The 24332-nt window shown below is 37.7% G+C and overlaps 1 protein-coding gene across 1 annotated transcript in view; it reads left to right on the top strand.

The window, feature by feature from the left end:
- The first annotated feature begins 15452 nt into the window (after positions 1-15452).
- Positions 15453-24332, top strand: part of cfap53 (cilia and flagella associated protein 53) — a 12824-nt gene continuing 3944 nt past the window's right edge. Inside the window, exons 1-5 of the mRNA XM_042394919.1 lie at positions 15453-15659; positions 17541-17770; positions 17988-18161; positions 21331-21634; positions 23495-23713. Of these exons, the coding sequence (XP_042250853.1) occupies positions 15594-15659; positions 17541-17770; positions 17988-18161; positions 21331-21634; positions 23495-23713 (993 nt within the window). The 5' untranslated portion in view covers positions 15453-15593. The remainder of the gene's footprint in view (positions 15660-17540; positions 17771-17987; positions 18162-21330; positions 21635-23494; positions 23714-24332) is intronic.

Below are 24332 nucleotides of genomic sequence, written 5' to 3'. Positions count from 1 at the left end.
CAAGAGGGAGCACTAACCCTTGTTCAGTTTAATCAATGAATCAGTCTCATAATCGTAGGTTCTTGTCCCAAACAGTGACCTCTGTTTACTGCAGCTCAAAGAAACAACCAAACACTTTTAGGATAAATGAAGACATTTATTTATGGTTCTATGCATCTTGTGGATACATGATAAAGCATAAGATAACATACAGAAAATAATAAATAAAAAGAAAGTAAGATAAATAAATAAATAAGGTCTATGAATGATAATAAAAATAATAAAGAAAATTATTCAGCAAGAGTGGCTCGAAGTGCATGACTCAAGTCTTAACGTATTGCACCAGGAAATGCTAAGGGAAAGCTAATTCAACCTCTCTAAATAAATTCTTTAATTTTAACATTATTCAGTATCAACCCTCGATCAAAAGGCCATGTTATGCCTTACTGTTGAGGTGTTTTGTCATGTTAGAGGCATCATCTTGGCAGGTCCAGCGGATCAGCTGTGGGCTGTGGCATCTTCGTAGATGCAGAGGTGTTGAATGCCGGTAAAGAATCAAGCAGTTTCAGGCTCCTCTGACAGAGTTTTTAGGCCAACTTCACCTCTGGTTTGCAGTATTGCTCTCAGAGAGCAGGTAGAGTTTTGAGGCCTCTTTGAGGCTGCTTTTATAAGTTAGGATAAAACGGGAGGAGTTACGGTGTTTTCTAAAGGTTTTCACACCAAATTATTGATGAATATTCAATTTCTTTGTTCTAGGGGCTTTAGGTGTGGCTGGAAAAAGGAGGTGGTGCCCCCAATAACGAGGTGATTCAGTGATAAAGTATTAATACTCCCACATTCATGGTGCCCTGTGTGAGGCCAACACAAACCAACTGTCCCCTGCTGCTCAAAGGTAAACAAACAATGTTAGCTTTAATGATTGCTGCTTAACAGTGCTAGAAACTCCTACAAAACCACGGAAACATTAAATATCTACATTTCAATGTGCATTATACATATCATATCAACATTTCTAAAGTGATGTAGGTCACATGACATCTATACAAGCTGACTTTCTTTGGGAGGAGGAGGGGTCGGTGGATGGTTAGACAGTTAGTTAGATGGTTTGAGACCATCGCCAAACAAATTCTCACTTCCTGTTTCAACTGACAAAAACAAGTGTTTTTGGTGAGAAGTTGGGACATTTGCAGCTGTTTTTATTTTGTTTTGTTTTTTATTTTAACTCAAACCATGATCTTTCTCTATAACTAACCATGTGGTTTTTGTGCCTAATCCTAACCAGACCTTAACCACAGTGTTGTCACATCAGTCACATCATTAAACATCATTATTCAACTGATAATGGCCGGTCCAGAGGGTGGACATATGGATGGATGGAATAAACAGTGGCTGATGTCTCCACTCCTTTGATTGGTCACTCTGAATACGGACCATGACCTTTGATTGGCTGTTTGGTTTGATCAATAACACAGTCAAAGACAGGCAAATTCCTGAGAGAACAAAGAGAAACATAAATAATGATATTTAGTGGCTGAATCTCAGTTATTTTACCACTTACACTCATGAAAAAGTCTTAGACATCATAGCAAAAAGTCCCAATGCTGTTTAAACCCACTTTCAGATTTATGTAGTTTTCCTTGCTGCTGTCATGGAGGAATGTTGGGTCTGTAAATTAAAGAGTTCGGTCTAGACCTGCTCTATGTGAAAAGAGCCCTGAGATAACTTCTGTTAAGATTTGACGCTATATAAATAAAATTGAATTGAATTGAATTCCCAATCTGCCCTTTGCTGCATGTATTTGACTCAAAATAACAAGTGTTTGCATACACACAAGATACACCTGGACAAGTCTGAAGCAGCACTGGGAAAATACTAAAAAGTTGCACCAAAGTGTATAAAAAGTAAAATAAAACACTCACTCTCCCCTGCACAGTCCAAAGAATTAGACACTCACTGTACAGTACCTAAGTGCACTTTATAAAAGTATTGTACCGAATTAAAACGTGTAAATACAAAGTAAAATGTAGAAGTTCATCACATTGGAATGTTTTGCTTTTGTAAAAGAGAATTTAATCTAAGATTAAATCTTTGACGTTTATTTCCGTGTTTGTTTTATCTGATAATGTTTGACATTTGTTCAACATTACAAAAAAACATATCTAGTCTGTTTAGCAGGTAATTCCACATTGTTCAGCTGTGAGTCACAATGTGACCAACTTACCACTGACTCTAATATTACTGACACTATTTGGTAAAACCTAACATAAGACAATAGCTGCAAGCTATAAACATGACCAGGCACATAGTGACAGAGCAGAACACTGCTTAAATAAATTACTTAATGCTGCACATGTGATAGGTGTATTACAGTGAAACAGAAAAAACTGAGCTGGGTTTCTGTTGTTTTCACACGCTGAGTTATAAAATAATCTATGTCTATGATAATATAGTAGACATTTAGACTCTGCACCACAACTGAACATTTACAAATTAAATTCTAAAAAAAGTTAAAATTCAGCTGAACACATAAATGTTGTCAAATATTTTTATGAAGTTTGGTCACACATTTGCAAGTATATACAGTATATATTTACCATCTTTCATAGATAAAATGCATCTTAGTATTAGTGTGACCTGCAGTAAAACATAAATGCTTCTTAAGCTACTATCCCATAGTTTGTTCATTTGATTTCCATCAATGATTTGATCATCTATGTTAATATGTGTCTCTGTTTCATCTGATAAGTTTTGATTCTATTTAAAGAGGAAACACATCAGTTCAGCAGGTAAGTCCACACTGTTCAGCTGTGAGTCTGAATGTGATAAGATCAGCATCACCTTCACATATCTGATGAAAAAACCCTCATTGCTTCATACAAAAACTAAGTATCATCTCATTTAGTTCATTTCTCACCACCACTGTTGAGTGAATGAACATTTTAGCTCAAATGACACTTGTGAAAGTTGATGACTTTTGACCATTCCTTCAACTCCCACACTACACCACAACTGGATCTATTGGCATTTCCCACAGGCCATGTCAGCCCCCTTTAGCTGCTCTATGCTAAAGTAAACCATGATCAATCACATGCATTTCCACTGGAGACTCACAAAGTTTAGTTTCATACCTACATTCCTATTTGTTCTTTCAGGCTCTGCACTGACTGAGACTCCCTATGGTAAGTGGAGAGTACCTTCATCTGTGAACCTGGTCCCAGGGCGTCCGCCAGCCTCCATTGACGCTAGGACTCTACACCTGTGTTTAACCTTAAGGATAAACACAATGTGTTTTGGATGATTAATACTCAACGTATACGTAACATTTGCTTGTTTCCAAGAAAACTCCACGGGGCATCCTTAAGCTGTTATCCAAATAGTAATTCAGCTGCTGTGTGAAGGTGTCATGTAATGTAAAGTTACTTGACTAAGATGCAATACGAGAGAGATGAAGGTGATGAAGTGAGAAAACCACCAGGTGATGGTTGGACTGGGTTTGTAGCAGCTGTGTCAAGAACAATCTCAGTGCAGTTTAGCCTTTTTTAAACAGGTTAAATTCTCTTCACGTGTGTCAAGTTTAGATGATTATATATTTTAATTAAGAGTTATTAAAGTGGGAATAGTCACCTTTATAAAAACTGTCTCCTATGAAAGTATTTCCTGAAATGTCATTGAAACACTAACTTGGCTGCATGTGCTGGTCTACAAAACTTTATCTTTGTTCACTCAGAAATCTCTCAACAGCAGTCAAAGTCATTGATTATTACATATTCCTCAGGATTTATTGATAACGTCGTCATCTCAGTAACGACTCTGAGAGTTGTTTCCTTTATAATAATAATAAATTAAATGAATCATGAAATATGTCGATAAAGAATTATATATTAAATGAAAAATATAAATTATCACTCTTAATCTAAACTAATAAGTAGTTAAGAAATCAATTAAATTAATCAATATTAACTTATATATTATATATATACTTGACTAAGATGTACACACACACACACACACACACACACACATCCTCAGGTTACTGCAGGAAGTGAACGCAGCAGAACAGAAAACATGCTGTGACTCTACACCTGAATGAAACTATGTAAATATGAGCTTCTACACGTTAGATGACATCAGACTTAAACTGACACATCAACAGAATTATTATGAAAACTGTAATAGTCCAACTTCTTCTTCTGTTTTTGTTATACAAAAAATCTGCTTTGAATTATTAGTTTGCATTAATACAATTCACATTTCAACAAATCAAATGAAAATATAAAAGAATGTTCATAACATTCAGTCGTCAGAGTTTTTAAAAATCTATTTGAATAGAAAAAATAAAGATTTAAAGATTTGATATGTACACAAAGACATTCATCTATAAAAACACACTTTTACACTCAGCTCTACATCAGTTTAAAGTGAACAAACACTTGTGAAGCTGAAAGCTGAAACAAAACTTCTGTGATGAAGCTGTGACTCTACACCTGAATGCAACTATGTTCATATAAACTCATGTTTTACACATTAACCACTAAAATCACATCCTGACTCCTGTCACTGATAACATGTAAGTTGATGTGAAACAGAAATAAAACAGTCATGTCTTACCTTGTTCTCACTCACAGCTGCAGTCAAATCTAATCAGGTTTGAAGTTGAAGTTGTAGTCGAGGTGTTTGAGTTCTAACCTGTTTAATTCTTCCTCTGCAGCTTCACACACATTCAGTCATGATGGAAACAGAAGAGCGCCCGAGGCAACCAATCACAGCGTTCCTTTTATCAGCCTTCTGAACTGCACCAACCTGTCCGACTGTAGCCGTGTGCCAGATTCACCTTCTACATAAACTACAGGATTATAATCTGCATTCACACACTCAGACACTTTTCTGTTTCCACTCACAGGAAATGATTTTTAACGTTTATGGTGCAGTTTGTAAAATCTGGAGACTTTACAAAAAGAAAACAAAATGTGTCCTTTAAAGATACAGAATGTCGTCTATGTAAAACAGCTTGCTGTATTCCTTTTTATTATGTATATACACTGTTGTACTCTTTAAAGAAAAACTGCTTTGTATTTAATTTAATTTATGACTGTGGTTAACCCCTAACCCTAAGGACAAGGGAATAAAAAGGATAAAAATTTGTCCTCTGTGTCAGTAACATGTGACTCCCTCCGTCCAGCAGGTGGAGCTCCACAGCTGTTTGTTCAGTTTACAGTCTGATCACTCTGAGAACGCTGGAACGTTTCTCTCTCTGTTTGGCTTTCAGGAGCTTTAACCACAGTTCATCCAGTCTGCACTGTGCACCTTTAATATGACAGGCTGATAATAATAAAAACTACCATATTTACTCTTGATGACATTTGCTTTTTTCAGTTTTATTATACAAGTTAATAGCTGTAGTGAGGTGTGATGAGGCAGAATATTCACAGTTATAAAGGTGGATTTGTTTATTATAATCAGATCAACTAGACGGGTAAAGGTTGTTTTTTGTCTTCATCTACAATGTGAAGGTCCTCAGTTGAGGATTTAATGTGACAGTGATGCATGCTGGGTAAAAAGGCTCCATCACTAATTCAGATGAACATTTTATAGAGTGATTCCGAGTATAAAGAAAACAGCTCTGTGTTAAAAAGGATTTATTTAGCAAACATCTCTGGAATAAAATACAGTCAATGTGAAGTTTTAAATGTTTATTTCTCAAACACATCTGCAGTAAAAACATGGAACTATTAACAGTTTTCAGAGAAGAAAGAAGCAAGATCTGTGAAATCAGAAGCAGAAATCTCTTGGTTCCGAGTTTGTAAATGTTAATGAGCTCCACAAAAAGACTTTGGCACTAAAAAGACTGTAATGTTGAAAGATATCTACTTGATTTGACTTGTTTGGACGCTGAAGCTTCATATTAGCTTCAGATAAACTTTGAGATTCATTTTTGCACAGAAGGAGGACTGTAGATTTTGTCCCCCATCACTTCCATTGTAAGGTCATTATGAAGGGATCTTCTAATGGTCAGTATGAACAGGAGGAATGATTACAGCAAGAAAAACAGCTTTAATGTTCATTTGGGCTCCTGACTGTTGGTTTAAGACACACTGGAAACAGGTGAACTCATCCTTTAAAGTGAAGAGTTGAGTAATAAAGAACCTAACCTTCAGTCCACATCAGTTGTGGATCCATCTAGTGATCAATACAGAAATCAATAACAGTCATATAACAGTTTATCAGATATTCCTCATGATACTTTTATTTAATATGAGATATGATGTTGGTGTCTGTTTCTCCACTGAGTCTCTGACAGAATAAAGAGAAACAAACATTTAATGAACAAAGACAGATTATATACAGATATATATTATTTAACATATTTAGGGAAGAGTCTAACAGAAATATTAATAAAGTTGGGGAGGATGTTGCCTTTTAATCAAATGAAATATAAGTTTCAGCCCTGTAGTTTCTGCACTGTCCTGAACTTTAACATGAGACACAAACAGCTTCAAGGAAAGTTTGTAGATTTCTCTGATGGAGGAAACTAAAGGTGAGTGAAGACTTGAATTAAAATATGTTATTAGTGGTGTTTCAGTTATAGTTGAATACTGTGTTAAGTAAACATGGAGCAGATGAAATAGATTTGAATGTGTTATGACAGACTTGTTGTAGTTCAGTCTGCTCAGGTTTCCTTCAGTCCACATCAGTTGTGGCTTCATCTAGTGGTCACTGCAGAAAACATCATTATCCAGAGTTGATCTAATATTCTTCAGGATATGTTCATTATGATGATGTGAGCTGTGTTTTCTTTGAGTCTCTGTCAGACTTGCTGCTCAGAATAAAGTCAAACAGACATTTAATGAACAAAGTTCAGCAGAAGCTTCAACAGACTCAGAAAGCAGCTGATGATCCAGTGAAGACACTCTGAGCAAACTGGTTTCATCAAGATCACATTTTATTCATGATTCACAGAAAAATGCATCAAGCAGGATATGATTTAATGTAGAATAACACAATAATAACACAATAACTTTCACATCATATTAATCTCATCACAAAAGTTGAAAAAAAAGTTGTCTGACCTCAGAGTCTCCAGTCTACAGTGTGGACTCTCGAGAAAATTACACAGAAACGTCACTCCTGAAACCTGCCGCTTGTTGTAGCTCAGCTCCAGCTTTCTCAGATGGGTGGATAAGCTAAGATTTTATTCATGATTCACAGAAAAATGCATCAAGCAGGATATGATTTAATGTAGAATAACACAAAATACTGCAATCACTCTAATAGAACTTGCTAGAAAATAAAGAACATGAATGAATACAAGTTTTCCCACATGCAAATTCATTGCAGACCTTGATGAATAGAAGTTCAGAGGCTACTGACACAGGAGGGTTTGTTAGCCTGTTGACAGAAGCAAACAAGGCACCTGCATTGTTAATGTTTTTGGTGATAATGTCAGAAGAAGCATTTCTCATTTCCAAATTATAAATGCAAAGTCTCTCTTTATAGATGTCATAATGAACCTGGAGATTTGTTTTTCACCACTTGTGTTCAGCTTTTGGACACTTTTTTCTATTCTGACCAGCGTAATAGCAAATACATTGAAAAAAAACCTTAAAATACAATAAAATGACAGAATGTTAAGATACATTACAAATAAGAGATTAACACATTAAAATACATTTTTAAAAGGAATTTTAGAAAAAGAGACATTAAAGTGTACAAAGTGCAAAGAGTAATAAGCATTAAGTTAATTGAAGGCCAGTTTGTAAAGGTAGGTTTTTACTTGGCTTTTAAAAGTTCTCACTGAGGTCACCTCTCCAGATGTTGGTGCATCAACAGAATAGACTGCGTCCTCAAACACCATAACGTGTTAGCTGTGTTCAGCAGTTCATGTGAAGAAAGAATCTCACTGAGCATTCAGACCAGATCTGTTGCAGCTGCTGTGTAAAGCAGCAGACCAGCAAACGTCAAAACCATCAAGAACCACTCAGATAAACACTTGTTAAATGAGTTACAGGGTCAGTAAAATTTTATTCATCATGTAAACACTACATGTCTGAAGTCTCGTCTGAGAGCGTACTTTATCCCCTCGCCATGCTACGCACCCTGCTGATATGGCGTGATGATGGAAACACGTAATGCTACGTGTGACAAAAGAGAGAGAAGGGTCTAATTGCAGTCTTGCAGACTTATACGACACGCCCCCTGATATTCTTTCCCTAACCCTAACCATCTCACTCCTTATGCCTACACCTAACCAAGTGGATGTGTCTTGTAGAGTACTGCTAGTTGAGTCCAGAGGTTGCTCCTCATTTGGATTCAGACAAACGACGAACAGGTGAGAACAAAAACATCATTTCAAACAGCAAAGAGGAAGAAATCTGTTCATCCACAATTACAGTGAAACTTATCATGAATCAGTTCCAGTCATTCAGATCAGTCTGTTCATAAACTCTGTTATAACTTTAATCTCTTATATTATTAACAAACATTTCTGTCACTGCATGTTTAAAAAACTAATTTACTTTTACCTGAAAGTCAGTGAAATGAACTCTGTTGAACTTAAGAACTGAGAGCAGATCCCTGAATTATTTTATGATGTGTCTTTGTTTCTCTCCACAGCAGCAGACTGTGAAACATTCAGACTGAAGTTTTACAATCAAAGCCAAAAAGTTCATCTTGTTCAACAGACTCTGCAGAGGAAACATCTCCACACACGAGACACCAGACTGTCCTCCAAACAAAAGTTTAGTTTCGGAGCAACATTCAGAAAATGGCCTTGACCAGACGGAGTGGGGGACAACTTTCTACTTTCTCTGTTATACAGAACACATTTCACAAATTTGAAGAACGTGTAAATAGGATGAGAGAGATTGCAGATGAGCTGCAGAGGATTACAACTGAATATAAAGACATACGGGAGAAATCCGTGAAGGGAATAGATGCAGGACTTGTTACAGGAGTTGTTGGACTTGGAGTGGCAGCACTTACAGCTCCGTTCACTGGAGGTTTGAGTTTAGCAATATTTGGAGCTGCAACAGCAGGTTCTCTTGCTGGAGCAGCTACTAGTCTTCATCACTGTATAACAGGGTTAACAAACGAAGAGAAAATGGCAGCGCAACAGAAACTGACGGCAGAGTTCTGGACGATTGCTGAATCGGCGAGCAAAGACCTGGATGGTATAAAGAAGGTTTGTGAAGACGCACTGAGACTGTCAGACGGAGCTGAGAGAGAAGAAATAATCAGACTGGAAATCAAGATACTGATGGATTTCCTCTGTGAAACACGACTCAAAATATCTGCAACTGGACAACATGTCAAAGCCGCAGCTGATAAGTATCAGGAGGCTTTGATTGGGCTTAAAGCTATAAAGGGAACAATAACAATAATAGACAGGAACAGTAGATAAACTGGGTTTGAACAGTAAATCTCAGAGTTTTTGGCCTCGTTCACTCTGCAGCAACAAGACTGATTCTGTAATATCAGTCTGATTTCTTCACATAAGGTTTAGAATCAAAGAACATTCAGGTTGTAATGAACAAAACAAACTCTATGATTAGAAAACAGATGTCCAGCGTTTATTATAACATGTTATAAATGAAAGACATTAGTGCTGATGATGATCACTGAGCTGCGACTGACTCCAGTTTATGGAGACAAACTCAGTTTAAACTCTGGATTCAACAAACTGAAAACTTGTGACTGATGGAGGAAACATACAGCTGACGTCTGTAGACGTGACGACGTTTATCGGAGCGACTTGAAGTTTACGTCTCACAACATTTTCAGACTTTGTCTCAGCTGATCTCAGAGCAGAAAGGACAGAAATCCTCTGCAGCTGCAACAAGAGTCTGCACATCTAAGCTGAACACAACACACTGTTCACATCATCACATCACTGTTATATTTCTTCTTATATTATAGAGTCATGATGTTATAACAGTTTTAATTGTGTTTTATTTGCTGTCATCATTTTAGTATTTTTATATGCTCTTCCAGATATTTACACTTTTGTATTCAAGCTTTGTTCTTTTATTGGCATTTAATCTGTTTTATCAGATTATTTCCTTTATTTGTATTTTATTATAATCATCTGGAGAGAACTTTGTGCTTATGATTGTAAAATGCTATATAACTATTATTATTGTTATTAAAATGAAATCAGTCATTTGAATGAATGATAAAGTGATTTATTCAGCAACATGTGAGGAAAGTTGACACAGAGTGGAAATGGTTGCATTGTTGTGTGTCCTGTTTCTCTGTGACATGTGATGAAGGACAGTTCAGTGGTGCAACATGACAATAGTGACGTAACTCACTCTGCTGTTTATCTACAGATATTTGTTCTTCTGTCACTGTGTGTTGTTTGATAATCGTTGGTCTTTTCTCCACTTATTTTAGTTGTCATGTGACTCTATTTCACCTCTCGCTGATGTATTTTTGTATTCATCATGTGTTTTTATTTTTTCATGCTATATTTGACTTGATTCCAGATGTTAGTGTATGTAAAGAAAAGATTAATAAAAGCAGATATGTGGTGAAGTTAATCTGTGATAACTTTGGTTATTCTTCTTACTAAATTATATCTTTGTACTATAAAATAGAACAAAGTGAAGAAGAGAGAAGGCAAAGTTGTAACTGATAGAACTGCAGATTAATATCTATAAGTGCTGCATGGAAAATAAATGATCTACACAGTGATGAGTCCAGGAGGAAGGTTGAAGTGGACTCTTCTAAGCTCTAATGTAGAGTCTAGTTTGACTTTATGTGAGTGTAGATTGAACTGTCGTCATCTGTCTGTACATCACACACATCAATGAGTCCTAACATAAAGTCCTGAATATGTTTCTGTGTTGAAAGCTGTTGAAATGTGAGTCAGTCAGATAAAGTTCAGCTCACTGCAGGTGAACTGTTTCATTTTTATTATTTGATAGACACAATAAAACAGTTTCTCTGATGTTGGTCAATATTTAATATGTTGTTTGGCTGCGATACTGAATTCTTTTATCGAGGCTGCAAATCAGACTGAACTTCTACAGAGAGAAGAAACGATGAAATATCACCAATATCACAACTTATTGATATAAAAAGGAAATGATTTTGTGAGTTTGATCTGTGATGTGAAAAAGTTAACAGTGTAAAAAGGATAATGTGAGTCGTATATTTACCAGCTTTATGTTCTGCCTCAATAAAAAACTTAAGACTCATTTAATCCTCACATACTGTTCACTTTACATTTCAGAGCATTAAAAACACTCTGAACACATTTCTGTTAGTCTGACTTTTCCTAAAGTGACTCAGAATATACAAACATGGAAATAAAATATAGATTTTTTTTTTATTTTCGTGAAGCTGATACATATCTTGCATATAAAAATATTCAATTTTGACCCATATTTATTAAAAAATTCAAAAATCATCATCCAAACATGTTGTTGTATTCTTCATATTAAATGTTCTCCTGGATCATAATATTGTGAGATTGTAAAGTTTTTTCCCCCATAAACAAACAGAAGACACTCTGTCTGCTCTCTGGCAGCTTCATTAATGATGCATCACACATTTATTAATGACTGATGAGGTTTTTATGAATGTGAACTAGATCTGTGGTTCAGAAGTTAAGTGTAGAGACTAGGGATGTGCAGAGAGCCCAGTGTTTGTATTTGTATTTTTATCTATATTTTTTGAGGCAATCAATCAATCAATCAATCAATCAACATGTAATTTTTGTTTTTCAGTTGATTTATATTTAAAGTTCAAGTAAATCCACTGTTAAGAGACAAAGGTATTTTTTAAAAAGTTCAATAAATGAATGATGTTTCTAAAGTCATGACTAATCCAAGTCATGCCACAATCGATCATGTGTTCCAAATTTTTAATCGTGCTTCTCCCTGATGTACGATAAAAGTGAACTTTAGACTGTGATGTTGAATGCTGGGGTAATATTTGATCTCTAATGTGATGCTATAATATTTTATGGAGGCTGTGTGTGTAGTCATTTCTCAGAAGTGAAGTGAACCTCAGGAACATGGTGGTTCATGTGGAGGAAGGAGGAAGATAAGAAAAAAAAAGTTCAGTCCAGACAGTAAGTATTTGGACACTTACACATGTTATGTTCTTCAGCACATTCAATTATAAATCAAATAATGTATATTACATTAAAATGCCACGTTTGAGCAGGTTCACATCAATATAGACAGAACTCTGGTAGAGATATTGCACTTTAACACATAATATTTAGTGTAAAATCCTTTGCAGTCAAAGACTGAAGTGTTGGAGCCTCAGACATCAGCGGACACTTTGTGTGTTCCCTGGTGATGCTCTGTGGCAGGATAAGAAACAGAGAACCTGACCTGTTAAACAGCATCCACTTAGTTTGTTTTTTCATTATTTTAACCAACTTATGATGGTTTAGTTTATTATTAAATGAACATCTCTGATTATCAGTGGCTGACTTCATTAATATGGAGAGCAGTACAAATGATGTCATCATGAAATGTGCATGAATCCAGAGCAGAAACGTTTTCATTAATATATTGCTTTCTGATGTGTCATTAAGGAGACTGATGTCAACATGAAGTTATTGAAAGCAACATGTGAGTGTTGGTGGATTTAACTGTAATCACACAGACTGAAGATCTGTAGCTGGAGGAGAGTGAACGTCTCACATCAGTGTGTGTTAACACCTGAACATTAGGATGTATTGTATATACAAAGTGAAAGGTTGTTATATATGATAAAATATACTTTATTGTCCCCTTAGAGAACTTTGTCTTGGCTTCAGCATAACTGCATCACAAAACATTTATCTTCCAAACACACTGTCAATACATAATTTATGGCACCTTATAAAGTGCTCTGGGAAGTATCGTTCCACCAACACCACATTTGATTGCTGCTGTTTAAATCTTAATGTATAAAGGGACAAATGAGTTTTTATAAAGGTTCAGTCTGAACCGTCGGATAGAAAGTAAACGCTTGTATTCAAGATGGAGAATGTGAGGAATGATTCATTATGTTCTGTGCTTCTCTAAGCTCAGACTGCTCATATATAACCTGAAGAGAAAACTGTTCTTTCCTCCCTGTGACCTTCATATCAACCTGCACAAGGTCACCTGATTAAACTCTGTAACACTGACTGATAGAACAGAAACATGATTCTCTTGTCAACTCCGTAGAGTCTGAGTCTTCTTATAAAGTACAGCTTCTGCTGCAGCAGAGAACAAAGACTTCAACATGGACATGCCAGGTAAGAGATCAATGTGCACACAAAGGTTTTTATGTTCAGACTTGATAAATGTGAGACTTATGAATGATTACTGGACTGATTTTAGATTAAATACAATCTCTTCAGTTTTTTCACATTAATAATAAGGTGCTGAGTGTTGTACAGTGATGTATCCTCGTCTCTGTGTAGTAGTCAGGATGGAGAGGTCATCAGAGGATTTCAGGATGTAGTTGGAAGAGTTTCTACTCAAACACTCATTTATATACAATGTGAAGAGAACAATGGAGCTCACACATCCCATCAGAGCACCTGCACTGACTAATCCAGGATCAGAGATAACATTATTATTTACTATAACATATTGAAACTGGTTATCAAGTGCAAAGTCATAAAGCTGATTCATCAAAGTCAACTTAAACAATCCAAAGATAAGATGATGTAAATATGTAACTTTTTATGGTGTGACAAAGACGGAGAACAACTGTTGGGGTTTTTCCATTGACACTTTTGGCCACGCTGAGTAAACTATGATGTGTTAATTTGACTTTTTATTACCAGTTTAAACGCGTCAAGTTGTGCTGAATTGCGCCCAAGATGGACCGTCTCTGGAGTTGGGCCAAAGCAAACCTCACCTCCAAGCAGGATTTGGTGTTGCAAGACTAAACTCATGTCTGTGCTGGAGACCAGAGAGAAGCTGATGAACACATTTCCTGCTGCTTCATATTAAAAGCTTTTAAAGGTAGAGTCAGTCATTCTGGAGAAAGATAGTTGATATTTGAATTAAACACTCAAATAAATACCCCCCTCCCTTCATGCTCCTTCAGAGGCTTCATGTATTGATGAGGCTTAAACACTGAGTGCTCTTGTCAGAAGAACTTTACCTGGCAGTTGCATCATTAAACCACCTGTGGTTTCCAGGCTCTGGCCTGTTACATTAGACTGTCCTCTTGTGGTGTCAACTGTATACAACAGCACATATCAACACATCTCCCTTTTCTCCAATAAAGAATAGCTTATATAAGCTCTGAACTTAAAGCTGTTGTTACCATTATAACCTAAATATTCTGCCCTTCATCACAAGGTAATACAACATAAAGTCTCTATATCTTCACAAAAGTTTCCAGTTTTCACATAAACCCTTCACCATCGTAAGTCTGTATACTGTAAACCACATATATACATTTCAACCTTCTCTCTCTTCTATGTCTTTCACATACACGACCCCTGTACATCTCTACAATCAGTCTCTCTGTCAACAGTCCTTCAGTTTCATCGTTGAGCCCTTTTAACTTTTCACCCACACTGAGTATCAATCATCTGATTACCAACAGCTGCAGCGACTGTAGTCAGAGGCGTCAGTCTAACAACCAAAAACTCAATTATACAAACATTTATACAGATTATACAAGCAAACGATTCTCCAAAGAATCATTTTCGGCCACTATGGACTAAACAAACAACCTACATAATGAAACAATATCAGGATAACCATCATGAGTCCTTGTAGTTGAGACGAATGTGGGTTTGATAAGTGTTAATGAGTCGATCAGATTCTTGGTTTAGATCAGCAGCAGACGTGACGTTAATGTGTAAATCCAGCAGAAGTCTTTCTAGATCATCACGTCACACTGAACCCAGACACACATCATCACAATAAACACATCAACTTTATGAGTCAAATATCAGATTTCACATATAAAACATGAGTCCATGTGTTTCTCTTCATTATTATCATAAATGTGACTGTTTAATGTGACTGTGTTTCTCAAAACTTTCTGTATTTACAACAACAGTAAAAAATAAAAACTTTATACAAGTCAGAGGAAGTAAATCCTTTCTTTTAAATATTGAAAGTCTTCTCAGCTTTTTGTTTTTCACATCTTTGATTAAGGTTCAAACTTGAGTTCAACAATAAATTAATAAAGCAGGTTTGGAAACAGAAGATTTAGGTTTGTGGATGTTTAATAAGAATAATCAGTAACCAGATGATAAAATGCAGGTAATATTATTCTCCATCCCACTGAACACAACATATAATCAATAGAGCACATTAGTTTACATTTCTCTATTTATAAAGTTCTGCGTATCTGTCCAACAAACATTTGAATGATGACAAAACTAATGAAAGATTGTTTCTGTTCTGCAGCCAAATAAAGTCTGTATAATGTTCATCTCCTGCTGTGGTTTATTAATAAAGTTATAAAAGATGAAAAAACTGTTGAAGGGCCTCCAGCAGCGGCGCTGTTTACACCGCAACATCCCGGTGTTTACTGTTACCATGGCGACCGGACGCTCTCATGTTCAGTGCTTGTGATGTTTTGAGCTTCTGTCTGAGAGAGATTCAACCGCTGTAATAACTGATGTTAAACATAAAGCTGAAGATCAGATCGATGTGAAAATGCTGCTGAGTGACAGAAGAGCATGTCGGGAGTTGACGGGACCGACGCCTCATTCAGTGGGAGTGGTGAGACTCATTCACTTCATCTGCTTTCTACCTGTCTGACTAACAGACCAGAGTCATCAAACACCGGAACTAAAATATTATATTTCATCACCATCATTCATTAAGTAAAATAACTTAATCCTCATTATAACTGCACTCAATTAAGACTTTATTAGTAGTAGTTATACTTGATATGATCGATGGGAATTAACTGATTACATTTATTCAAATACTGTACTTCAGTACAATTTTGAGGTACTTGTACTTTACTTGAGTATTTCCATTTGTGTCTGTGTATATGTTGTATAATAATATATCAGTCAGAGGGACCAAACTACTACTTTTACTACAGTACTTTAACTACATCAAGCTCATAATACTTATGTACTTTTACTGCAGTACTTTAACTACATTAAGCTCATAATACTTATGTACTTTTACTGCAATACTTTAACTACATCAAGCTCATAATACTTATGTACTTTTACTGCAGTACTTTAACTACATTAAGCTCATAATACTTATGTACTTTTACTGCAATACTTTAACTACATCAAGCTCATAATACTTATGTACTTTTACTGCAATACTTTAACTACATCAAGCTCATAATACTTATGTACTTTTACTGCAATACTTTAACTACATCAAGCTCATAATACTTATGTACTTTTACTGCAATACTTTAAAGACATCAAGCTCATAATACTTATGTACTTTTACTGCAGTACTTTAACTACATCAAGCTCATAATACTTATGTACTTTTACTGCAATACTTTAACTACATCAAGCTCATAATACTTATGTACTTTTACTGCAGTACTTTAAAGACATCAAGCTCATAATACTTATGTACTTTTACTGCAGTACTTTAACTACATCAAGCTCATAATACTTATGTACTTTTACTGCAATACTTTAACTACATCAAGCTCATAATACTTATGTACTTTTACTGTAGTAGGATTTTTCATGCAGGACTTTAACTTGTAATGGAGTATTTTTACGTTGCTGTATTAGTACTTTTACTGCAGTAAAGTATCTGAGTACTTCTTCCACCTCTGGAGAGGAGTCAGCTGAAGTTCAGTCATTATTTATTTAAATTACATGTGTGTTTTTAATGATTATGATTAATTTAAGACACATTTCAGGGATCTTTAATACCACAGTTATCCTGCCTTGTTGTTTGTGAACAAACATCCTCCAGGTTTTATGTTACGATATATTTGTGTGAACTTGTGTTGAGGTTTGAGGTTTAATAATTTGTTTAGTAAATTGTGTTGTATGTTTTATGTATTTTATTAACATTAATTTCTTCTTAAGTGACAATAAAGTGACCTTTAATGTTGAAGTTAAGCTTTGATGCAAAAACAACCAAACAAGGTCTCAGATTTAAACTTAATTAATTACAGAGATTTTTTTATTTTTAAATCTACAATTTAACATTTATAATCAACAGAGGTGGAAGAAGTACTCAGATACTATACTACAGTAAAAGTACCCATAGAGCAATGCAAAAATACTCCAGTACAAGCAAAAGTCCTGCATGAAAAATCCTACTACAGTAAAAGTACATAAGTATTATGAGCTTGATGTAGTTAAAGTATTGCAGTAAAAGTACATAAGTATTATGAGCTTGATGTAGTTAAAGTATTGCAGTAAAAGTACATAAGTATTATGAGCTTGATGTAGTTAAAGTATTGCAGTAAAAGTAGTGGTTTGGTCCCTCTGACTGATATATTATTATATATGACATCATTAGATTATTAATAGTGAAGCATCAGTGTTAGAGCAGCATGTAAAGTACAAGTACCTCAAAATTGTACTTATTTGCAGTACTTGAATAAAGTACGTAGTTACTTTCCAGCACTGGATGTAAATGTGTATTTGTGTCAAACAGAGAGCAAAGTTCCCGTCGTCGAGGCCTGCAGACCATCAAATCCTGGAGAGACAGAAACAGGACTCGGCCCGAGACAAAGTCTTGGAGTTCTGCAGGAACCAGCAGACCTGCGACATCAAGAACTCGTGGCTGCAGAGTTCAGACCGACTGTTCCTGAGAGGAACCATCGACAGACACATCAGAGCCGCCATGACCCAACACAAGCTCAGCATGGAGGAGAGGAGGGACAGGTCCGTCTTTGGACACCCACACTCACTACATGTGGATTCATTGTTTTTTTTAACCTAACATAGTACACAGTATATCAGGCACTAAACAAGTACACAACACAACACTGGAGTACTGATAACAACAACAAAAACAGAGTATTTTCAGGTAATTTGCAGGCATTTGATGTGTTCACCTGTGATGTCCTCACCTGTTGTCCTCACCTGTTGTCCTCCTCAGGCTTCGTGTTGTGCTGGAGGCCGAGGAGCAGCAGCTGCTGCAGGAGATGGAGGAGAAGAAGGAGACTTCAGTGGAGAGACAAGCGAAGATGAGAGAAAGAGCCAAAACTCTGAGAGAAAGACGAGAGATTGAAAGACAGCAGGTGGTGTCAGAGAAGCTGGAGCAGCTGTTCAGGTAGATGATACTGTTCAGGTAGACGACACTGTTCAGGTAGACACTGTTCAGGTAGACGACACTGTTCAGGTAGACACTGTTCAGGTAGACACTGTTCAGGTAGACGACACTGTTCAGGTAGACACTGTTCAGGTAGACGACACTGTTCAGGTAGACACTGTTCAGGTAGACACTGTTCAGGTAGACGGCACTGTTCAGGTAGACACTGTTCAGGTAGACACTGTTCAGGTAGACGACACTGTTCAGGTAGACACTGTTCAGGTAGACACTGTTCAGGTAGACGACACTGTTCAGGTAGACGACACTGTTCAGGTAGACACTGTTCAGGTAGACGACACTGTTCAGGTAGACGATACTGTTCAGGTAGACACTGTTCAGGTAGATGATACTGTTCAGGTAGACGATACTGTTCAGGTAGACACTGTTCAGGTAGACACTGTTCAGGTAGACGACACTGTTCAGGTAGACGACACTGTTCAGGTAGACACTGTTCAGGTAGACACTGTTCAGGTAGACAACACTGTTCAGGTAGACACTGTTCAGGTAGACACTGTTCAGGTAGACAACACTGTTCAGGTAGACACTGTTCAGGTAGACGACACTGTTCAGGTAGACACTGTTCAGGTAGACACTGTTCAGGTAGACGACACTGTTCAGGTAGACACTGTTCAGATAGACACTGTTCAGGTAGACGACACTGTTCAGGTAGACGATACTGTTCAGGTAGACGACACTGTTCAGGTAGACGACACTGTTCAGGTAGACACTGTTCAGGTAGATACTGTTCAGGTAGACGACACTGTTCAGGTAGATGATACTGTTCAGGTAGACACTGTTCAGGTAGACAACACTGTTCAGGTAGACACTGTTCAGGTAGATACTGTTCAGGTAGACGACACTGTTCAGGTAGACACTGTTCAGGTAGACACTGTTCAGGTAGACACTGTTCAGGTAGACACTGTTCCTGTAGACACTGTTCAGGTAGACACTGTTCAGGTAGACGATACTGTTCAGGAGTTCTTCTGCAGAGGTTTCTATTTTTATGTTTACATGCAGAAGTAGGAAAGGTACTCAGATCCCTCAGTAAAAGTAGAAATACTACAATTTAAAAATATTCTGTTACAAGTAAAAGTCCTGCACTCAGAATCCAGGTGTATTAACTAAGATTTTAGACGTTTACTAATGATGAAGTGAATATCTGATATGAGGTGATATCACTGAGCTGTATCACTCTCAGCCATACTGAGCTGCCTGCAGCCCTTCTGTTGTTATTCAGGCCCTGTAGGGTCAAAGTACTGGGGTCCGTTTCACAAAGCAGGTTCAACAAACTCTGAGTCTAATCCTGAACTCTGAGTTGATCTACTCTGAGATAGAAAACTCTGAGTTTCCGGTTCCAGAACAGCTGATTTGAGTCAGTTTATTCAACTCGGAGTAGTTTCACCTGGAGTTAAGCGCGTGCACCACAACTATAAAAAGCCAGCATCAATGGAGCCCCGATTCAACGAGTCACCATGGCAACGGGGAAGAGGAGGGCTGCGTTTTTCGCCCCACCAGAATTAGAAATCTTAATGCGATAATACGGCGAGTTTGAACATGTTTTCAAAAAGAAGTGCAACACCGCTGCAGCTGCAAAAGAGAGGGAGACGGCGTGGGAGAACATCGCTGCTCGGGTCAATGCCTAAGTTTAAATGTAGTACTTTGCAATCACAATAATATTACAGAGGAAAACTGCTTGATTGGTCGCCTATTAATTTATTTTATTTAGGTCCAATCCCGCGAGGGAGAAGCGCACTTGGCAGCAGTTTAGGATAAAATATAAAAACATTGTTCAAACAGGTGAGACCTCGGCATAATCTCATGGGGGTACCTCACTTTGATCATGTTTTACATTGTAAAGTAAATATTAAGTGGCTGTTTGACTGTGCAGTTGTTTTATCCCCAACATAATGCTGGTTTCACACACATAAATGTCTTCTCATCTACATCATGTTCTGTTAAATAATTAATCCTATTTAAATTAACACAGACTTCTACTCAGCCAACAGAAAGAAGGCAGATGTCCGTAAAACGGGCGGTGGTCCAGCACCGCCACCTCTAACGGAGGCAGAGGAGCTGGCCCTAAGCCAGAATTTAGGAAGGCCAGTGGCTGGCCCCGACACTGTACAAAAAACTTCCGTTTGCAAAGAAACGCAGCGCAACATACAATATCTGCTGGGATGTGAGAGAATTGATTACGATTAGTAATGTTGCAAATGTAAGGACGGATTAGGTTGTGTATGTAGATGATGGACTGTGACGTGAAACGGTACCGCTCAAAAAGATAATTGTCTGGAAATGCTAGAACATCTATGCGTGGTCTGATAACCATCTCTCAACGAATATTTAATTCTCTGCGCAGTAATGCTGCACCTTCATCCACGGGATCGTTATCAAAAGGACATGCCATGTTAGTGAAAAAGTCGCCACCTACTGTGCCTAATGGACTTCTAATATACTGACTCTGATTTTTTTAAATGATTTTTTTAAATGACAGACGGCAGAACTAGGCTACGCCAAAACTCGCCTGCTGACTGAATGAATGAGGAAATCAAATGGAGTGTGCGGCTCTGAAAGAGGGCGGAGACTGAGAGAAACTCGAGGTTCATTGAGAAAAACCTGGTCCCGACCAGGTTAGGTTCATAGAGTCTGTTACTACGGTAACTGACCGAGAGCTTAAGTTACCCCTCTCTGTGAAACAGGCTAGAGTTATCCCTCTTTCTCTGGTTTGAGTTACCTCCCTTTTTGAAACGGAAAACTCAGAGTTTCCCTCATTTCAGGGTTAACAGACCCTGAGTTTTCACTAAACCTGCTTTGTGAAACGGACCCCTGTAACTCTGCCTGCCCTCTAGTGGAGGTTATAGAGTGGTGTGATTCTGCAAGCAGCCAGACTCCAAACAGTACCAATTAAACCAAAAAGACAGCGTTCCTTTGCACAGAGAGAGAGAAACAGGTTTGGTGTTCGGGAGCATTAAAGGAGGCCAAAAGACTGAAACTAACTGCCTCTCCTTCCTCTCCCTCTGCCAGCTCCCCTTTGTCTCTTAGAGGGGATCCAGAGGCCGGAAGCAGCCTCACGGGCTGACAAAGTAGCACTTTGTAGAAGTGTAATGTAATAAAGTTGTACTGTTTTCAGAGAGCAGTGTGAGGAGCTGCGGAGCGTCCAGAACAAACAAAGGGAGTGGCAGGTGTGTGAGGAGCGAGCCGCCCAGGTGCGGAGCAGGGAGGAGCAGCGGCAGCAGCAGCAGCAGGAGGAGAAGCTGTTCGATGAGCTGTGGGAGGCCGACCGACGAGCCAAGGAGGAGCGAGAGAGGCAGCGAGTGCAGAGGCGGCAGCAGAGAGACGCCGAGCAGCTGGACGCCCTGAACGCTCAGAGGGACGCAGCCGAGAGGCAGAAACAGCAGGAGAGACAGCTGAGAGAGGAGGAGGCCCAGCTGATGGTCTGCACCGATCAATATATATCAATATATACACTTTTACAATATACAATATACACTTATAGACAACTGAGACATTTAAATACCACAAAATATTCAAAGCCACCGGTCTGAATTAACTGAATTTCATTCATCATTCATCATCATTCATCATTTCTTTTTTCAGGGCAGACAGAAAATTTCAGTATTCAGAAAAGTTTTTCACGTTCAGTTTTTCATTTTTAGATTGAAAAATTCAAGTCGAGTCATAAGATCAAGCTGTTTGAATCTGTTGTGGAAATTTTCTCTCAGAAAGAGGCACATGGAGACATAAAGAAAGCCTTAAACATTGTTACTTGTTGAAGCAGTTGTAAACACTGTACAATCCATCACATCATCAGTAACAATTATACAAATGTCCAAACACAAACAAAAATACAATCATCTTGTATTTTTGGAGAGAAAGCATGTTGTTCAGCTGGCCCTTTCTATAAAGATTGTGAACTCAAACTAGACAGCTTTATACCTCTCCAGAAGCAAAGCTAAAAACAGTCTGGTCCCTAAACGGACACTTCCACAAACTGTTACACCTTCTTACAAACAAGTATGGTCTCTAAAACAGCAGGCTTAAGACAAAGATATCTCTAGCTAACCCCAGAGGTCAGCAAGCAATCCTCAGATAGAAACAAGTTCAAGAGTTCAACTAGACTAGGAGCAGGATTTCTTCACCAACATGTGTCCCCAAAATGACAATGACATCACATCACATTCAGTTGATAACAAACATTGACTCCTTAGTTTGAAAACATTTGTAACATCTATACAAAAGATTTATAAAATGATAACCTGCTATTCAATTTTCTTTCACAAATCAAATCGTTTGTGTGTCACTTCACTGATTTTACACATTATGATCAGCTTCTCGGTCCCGTTCAGTCTTCTCTTGTGTAACGATGATGTCATAGTGATGTCACCACAGTGATGTCATTATCTCTTCCTCTGCTGCTCGGATTTTGACCACAGATCCACCGACTTTATGGAAGAGACACACTGAATGACTGGAGGACTCGTTTCAAATCCATCTGAGTGTTAATGTTTGCTAATTAACACTAAACAGATTCATTAGTGTTTCAGCTGTTTGGTTATAAATCAAAGTATTGAACAAGTTAAGTTTTTGACCAGATGATGGCGCTGGATTAAAGTTATTCCTCCTGAGGGGAACATGAATGTCTGAAGCTAAATTAATCCATCTCATAGTAGTTTCAGATATTTCAGTCTGAACCAAATTCAGTGTTTTATGGATCTAAAAATTCAAGTCAAAAAATCAATTTGTTCAAACTGAGTCGGTTAAATTCAGACGTGAACATCTGGGCTGCTGAGGATCAATAAGATCCTCGAGTTACATCCTTAAACAAAACAGCTCAGATGAGATGAAACTGAAGACAGTTGAATTTTATTAAAGGTGCAACGATGAGTTGATTAATTGATTAGTTGCCAAATATTAAATTAATCGCCAACTAGTTTGACAACCAATTATTCTTTCTGATTAATTTTTTAAGAAGAAAAATGTCCAAATTTTTCTACCTGACATTTTACAGATAGATGAGGAAATAATGAACAGATTCATTGATAATGAAAATAAATCGTTAGTTGCGTTTTATATCTGAACTAAATCTTTTGTCTTTGCATCACTAGAACATTTCAAACCTCACAAATTCAGACACGATTTACACTGAGTAGTTTAGATATCAGCATTAATTATTCATCTCTCTCTCTCTCTCTCTCTCTCTCTCTCTCTCTCTCTCTCTCTCTCTCTCTCTCTCTCTCTCTCTCTCCGTCTCTCTCTCCGTCTCTCTCTCTCTCTCTCTCTCTGTCTGGCTGCAGCTGCAGCAGCAGGAGATGCAGCAGCTGCAGGAGCAGCGGGAGCAGCAGCAGCAGCGTCAGGCTCAGCAGACGAGGCGCCGGCAGCTGGATCAGGGTTTACGGCTGAAGATGAAGCGCGTGGCCAGAGAGCAGCAGGACGAGCTGCAGCTGGACATCCGCATCCTGCAGCAGCTGCTCAAAGAGGAGAGCGACGAGAGGCAGGAGGCTGCTCAGAGGAAGGTACGCAACACACACACACACACACACACACGTGACCTCAACTTCACTAACCTCACCTGTGAGCAGCAGGACGGAGTGGAGATAAGATACACCAGTAAAGAACCAGTAGATGGCGCCAGAGAGCTTTCATCTCCGTAGACTCACAGTGACTGATGATGATGATGATGCTGTGTGTCAGTGGTGGAAAGTTACTGAGTACATTTACTCAAGTACTTCAGTACTCTTTGAGGTACTTGTACTTTACTTGAGTATTTCCATGTGATGCTACTTTCTACATTTCAGAGGGAAATATTGTACTTTCTACTCCACTACATTTATTTGACAGCTTTAGTTACTTTTCAGATGAAGATTTGACACAATGGATAATATAACAAGCTTTTAAAATACAACACATTGTTAAAGATGAAACCAGTGGTTTCCAACCTTTTTGGCTTTTGACGTCTTACAAAAAGCAGTGTGTAGTCGGGGTCACATTTCACATGTCTATGAGTTGTTAACAGCTCCACCAAATAGTGATTTTTCCCTCTAAACTTCTCACATGCTTTCATTTCAATAAATGTTCAAATGATCCAATATTTCAGCAAAAATCAAAGATTAGAGAAAAAGTCCAAAAACTGAA

The sequence above is a fragment of the Thunnus maccoyii genome, chromosome 19 (genome assembly GCF_910596095.1).
Source record: "Thunnus maccoyii chromosome 19, fThuMac1.1, whole genome shotgun sequence".
Classification (NCBI taxonomy): domain Eukaryota; kingdom Metazoa; phylum Chordata; class Actinopteri; order Scombriformes; family Scombridae; genus Thunnus; species Thunnus maccoyii.
The sequence above is the reverse complement of the archived record's forward strand: the minus strand, read 5'-3'. Positions and strand labels throughout refer to the sequence as shown.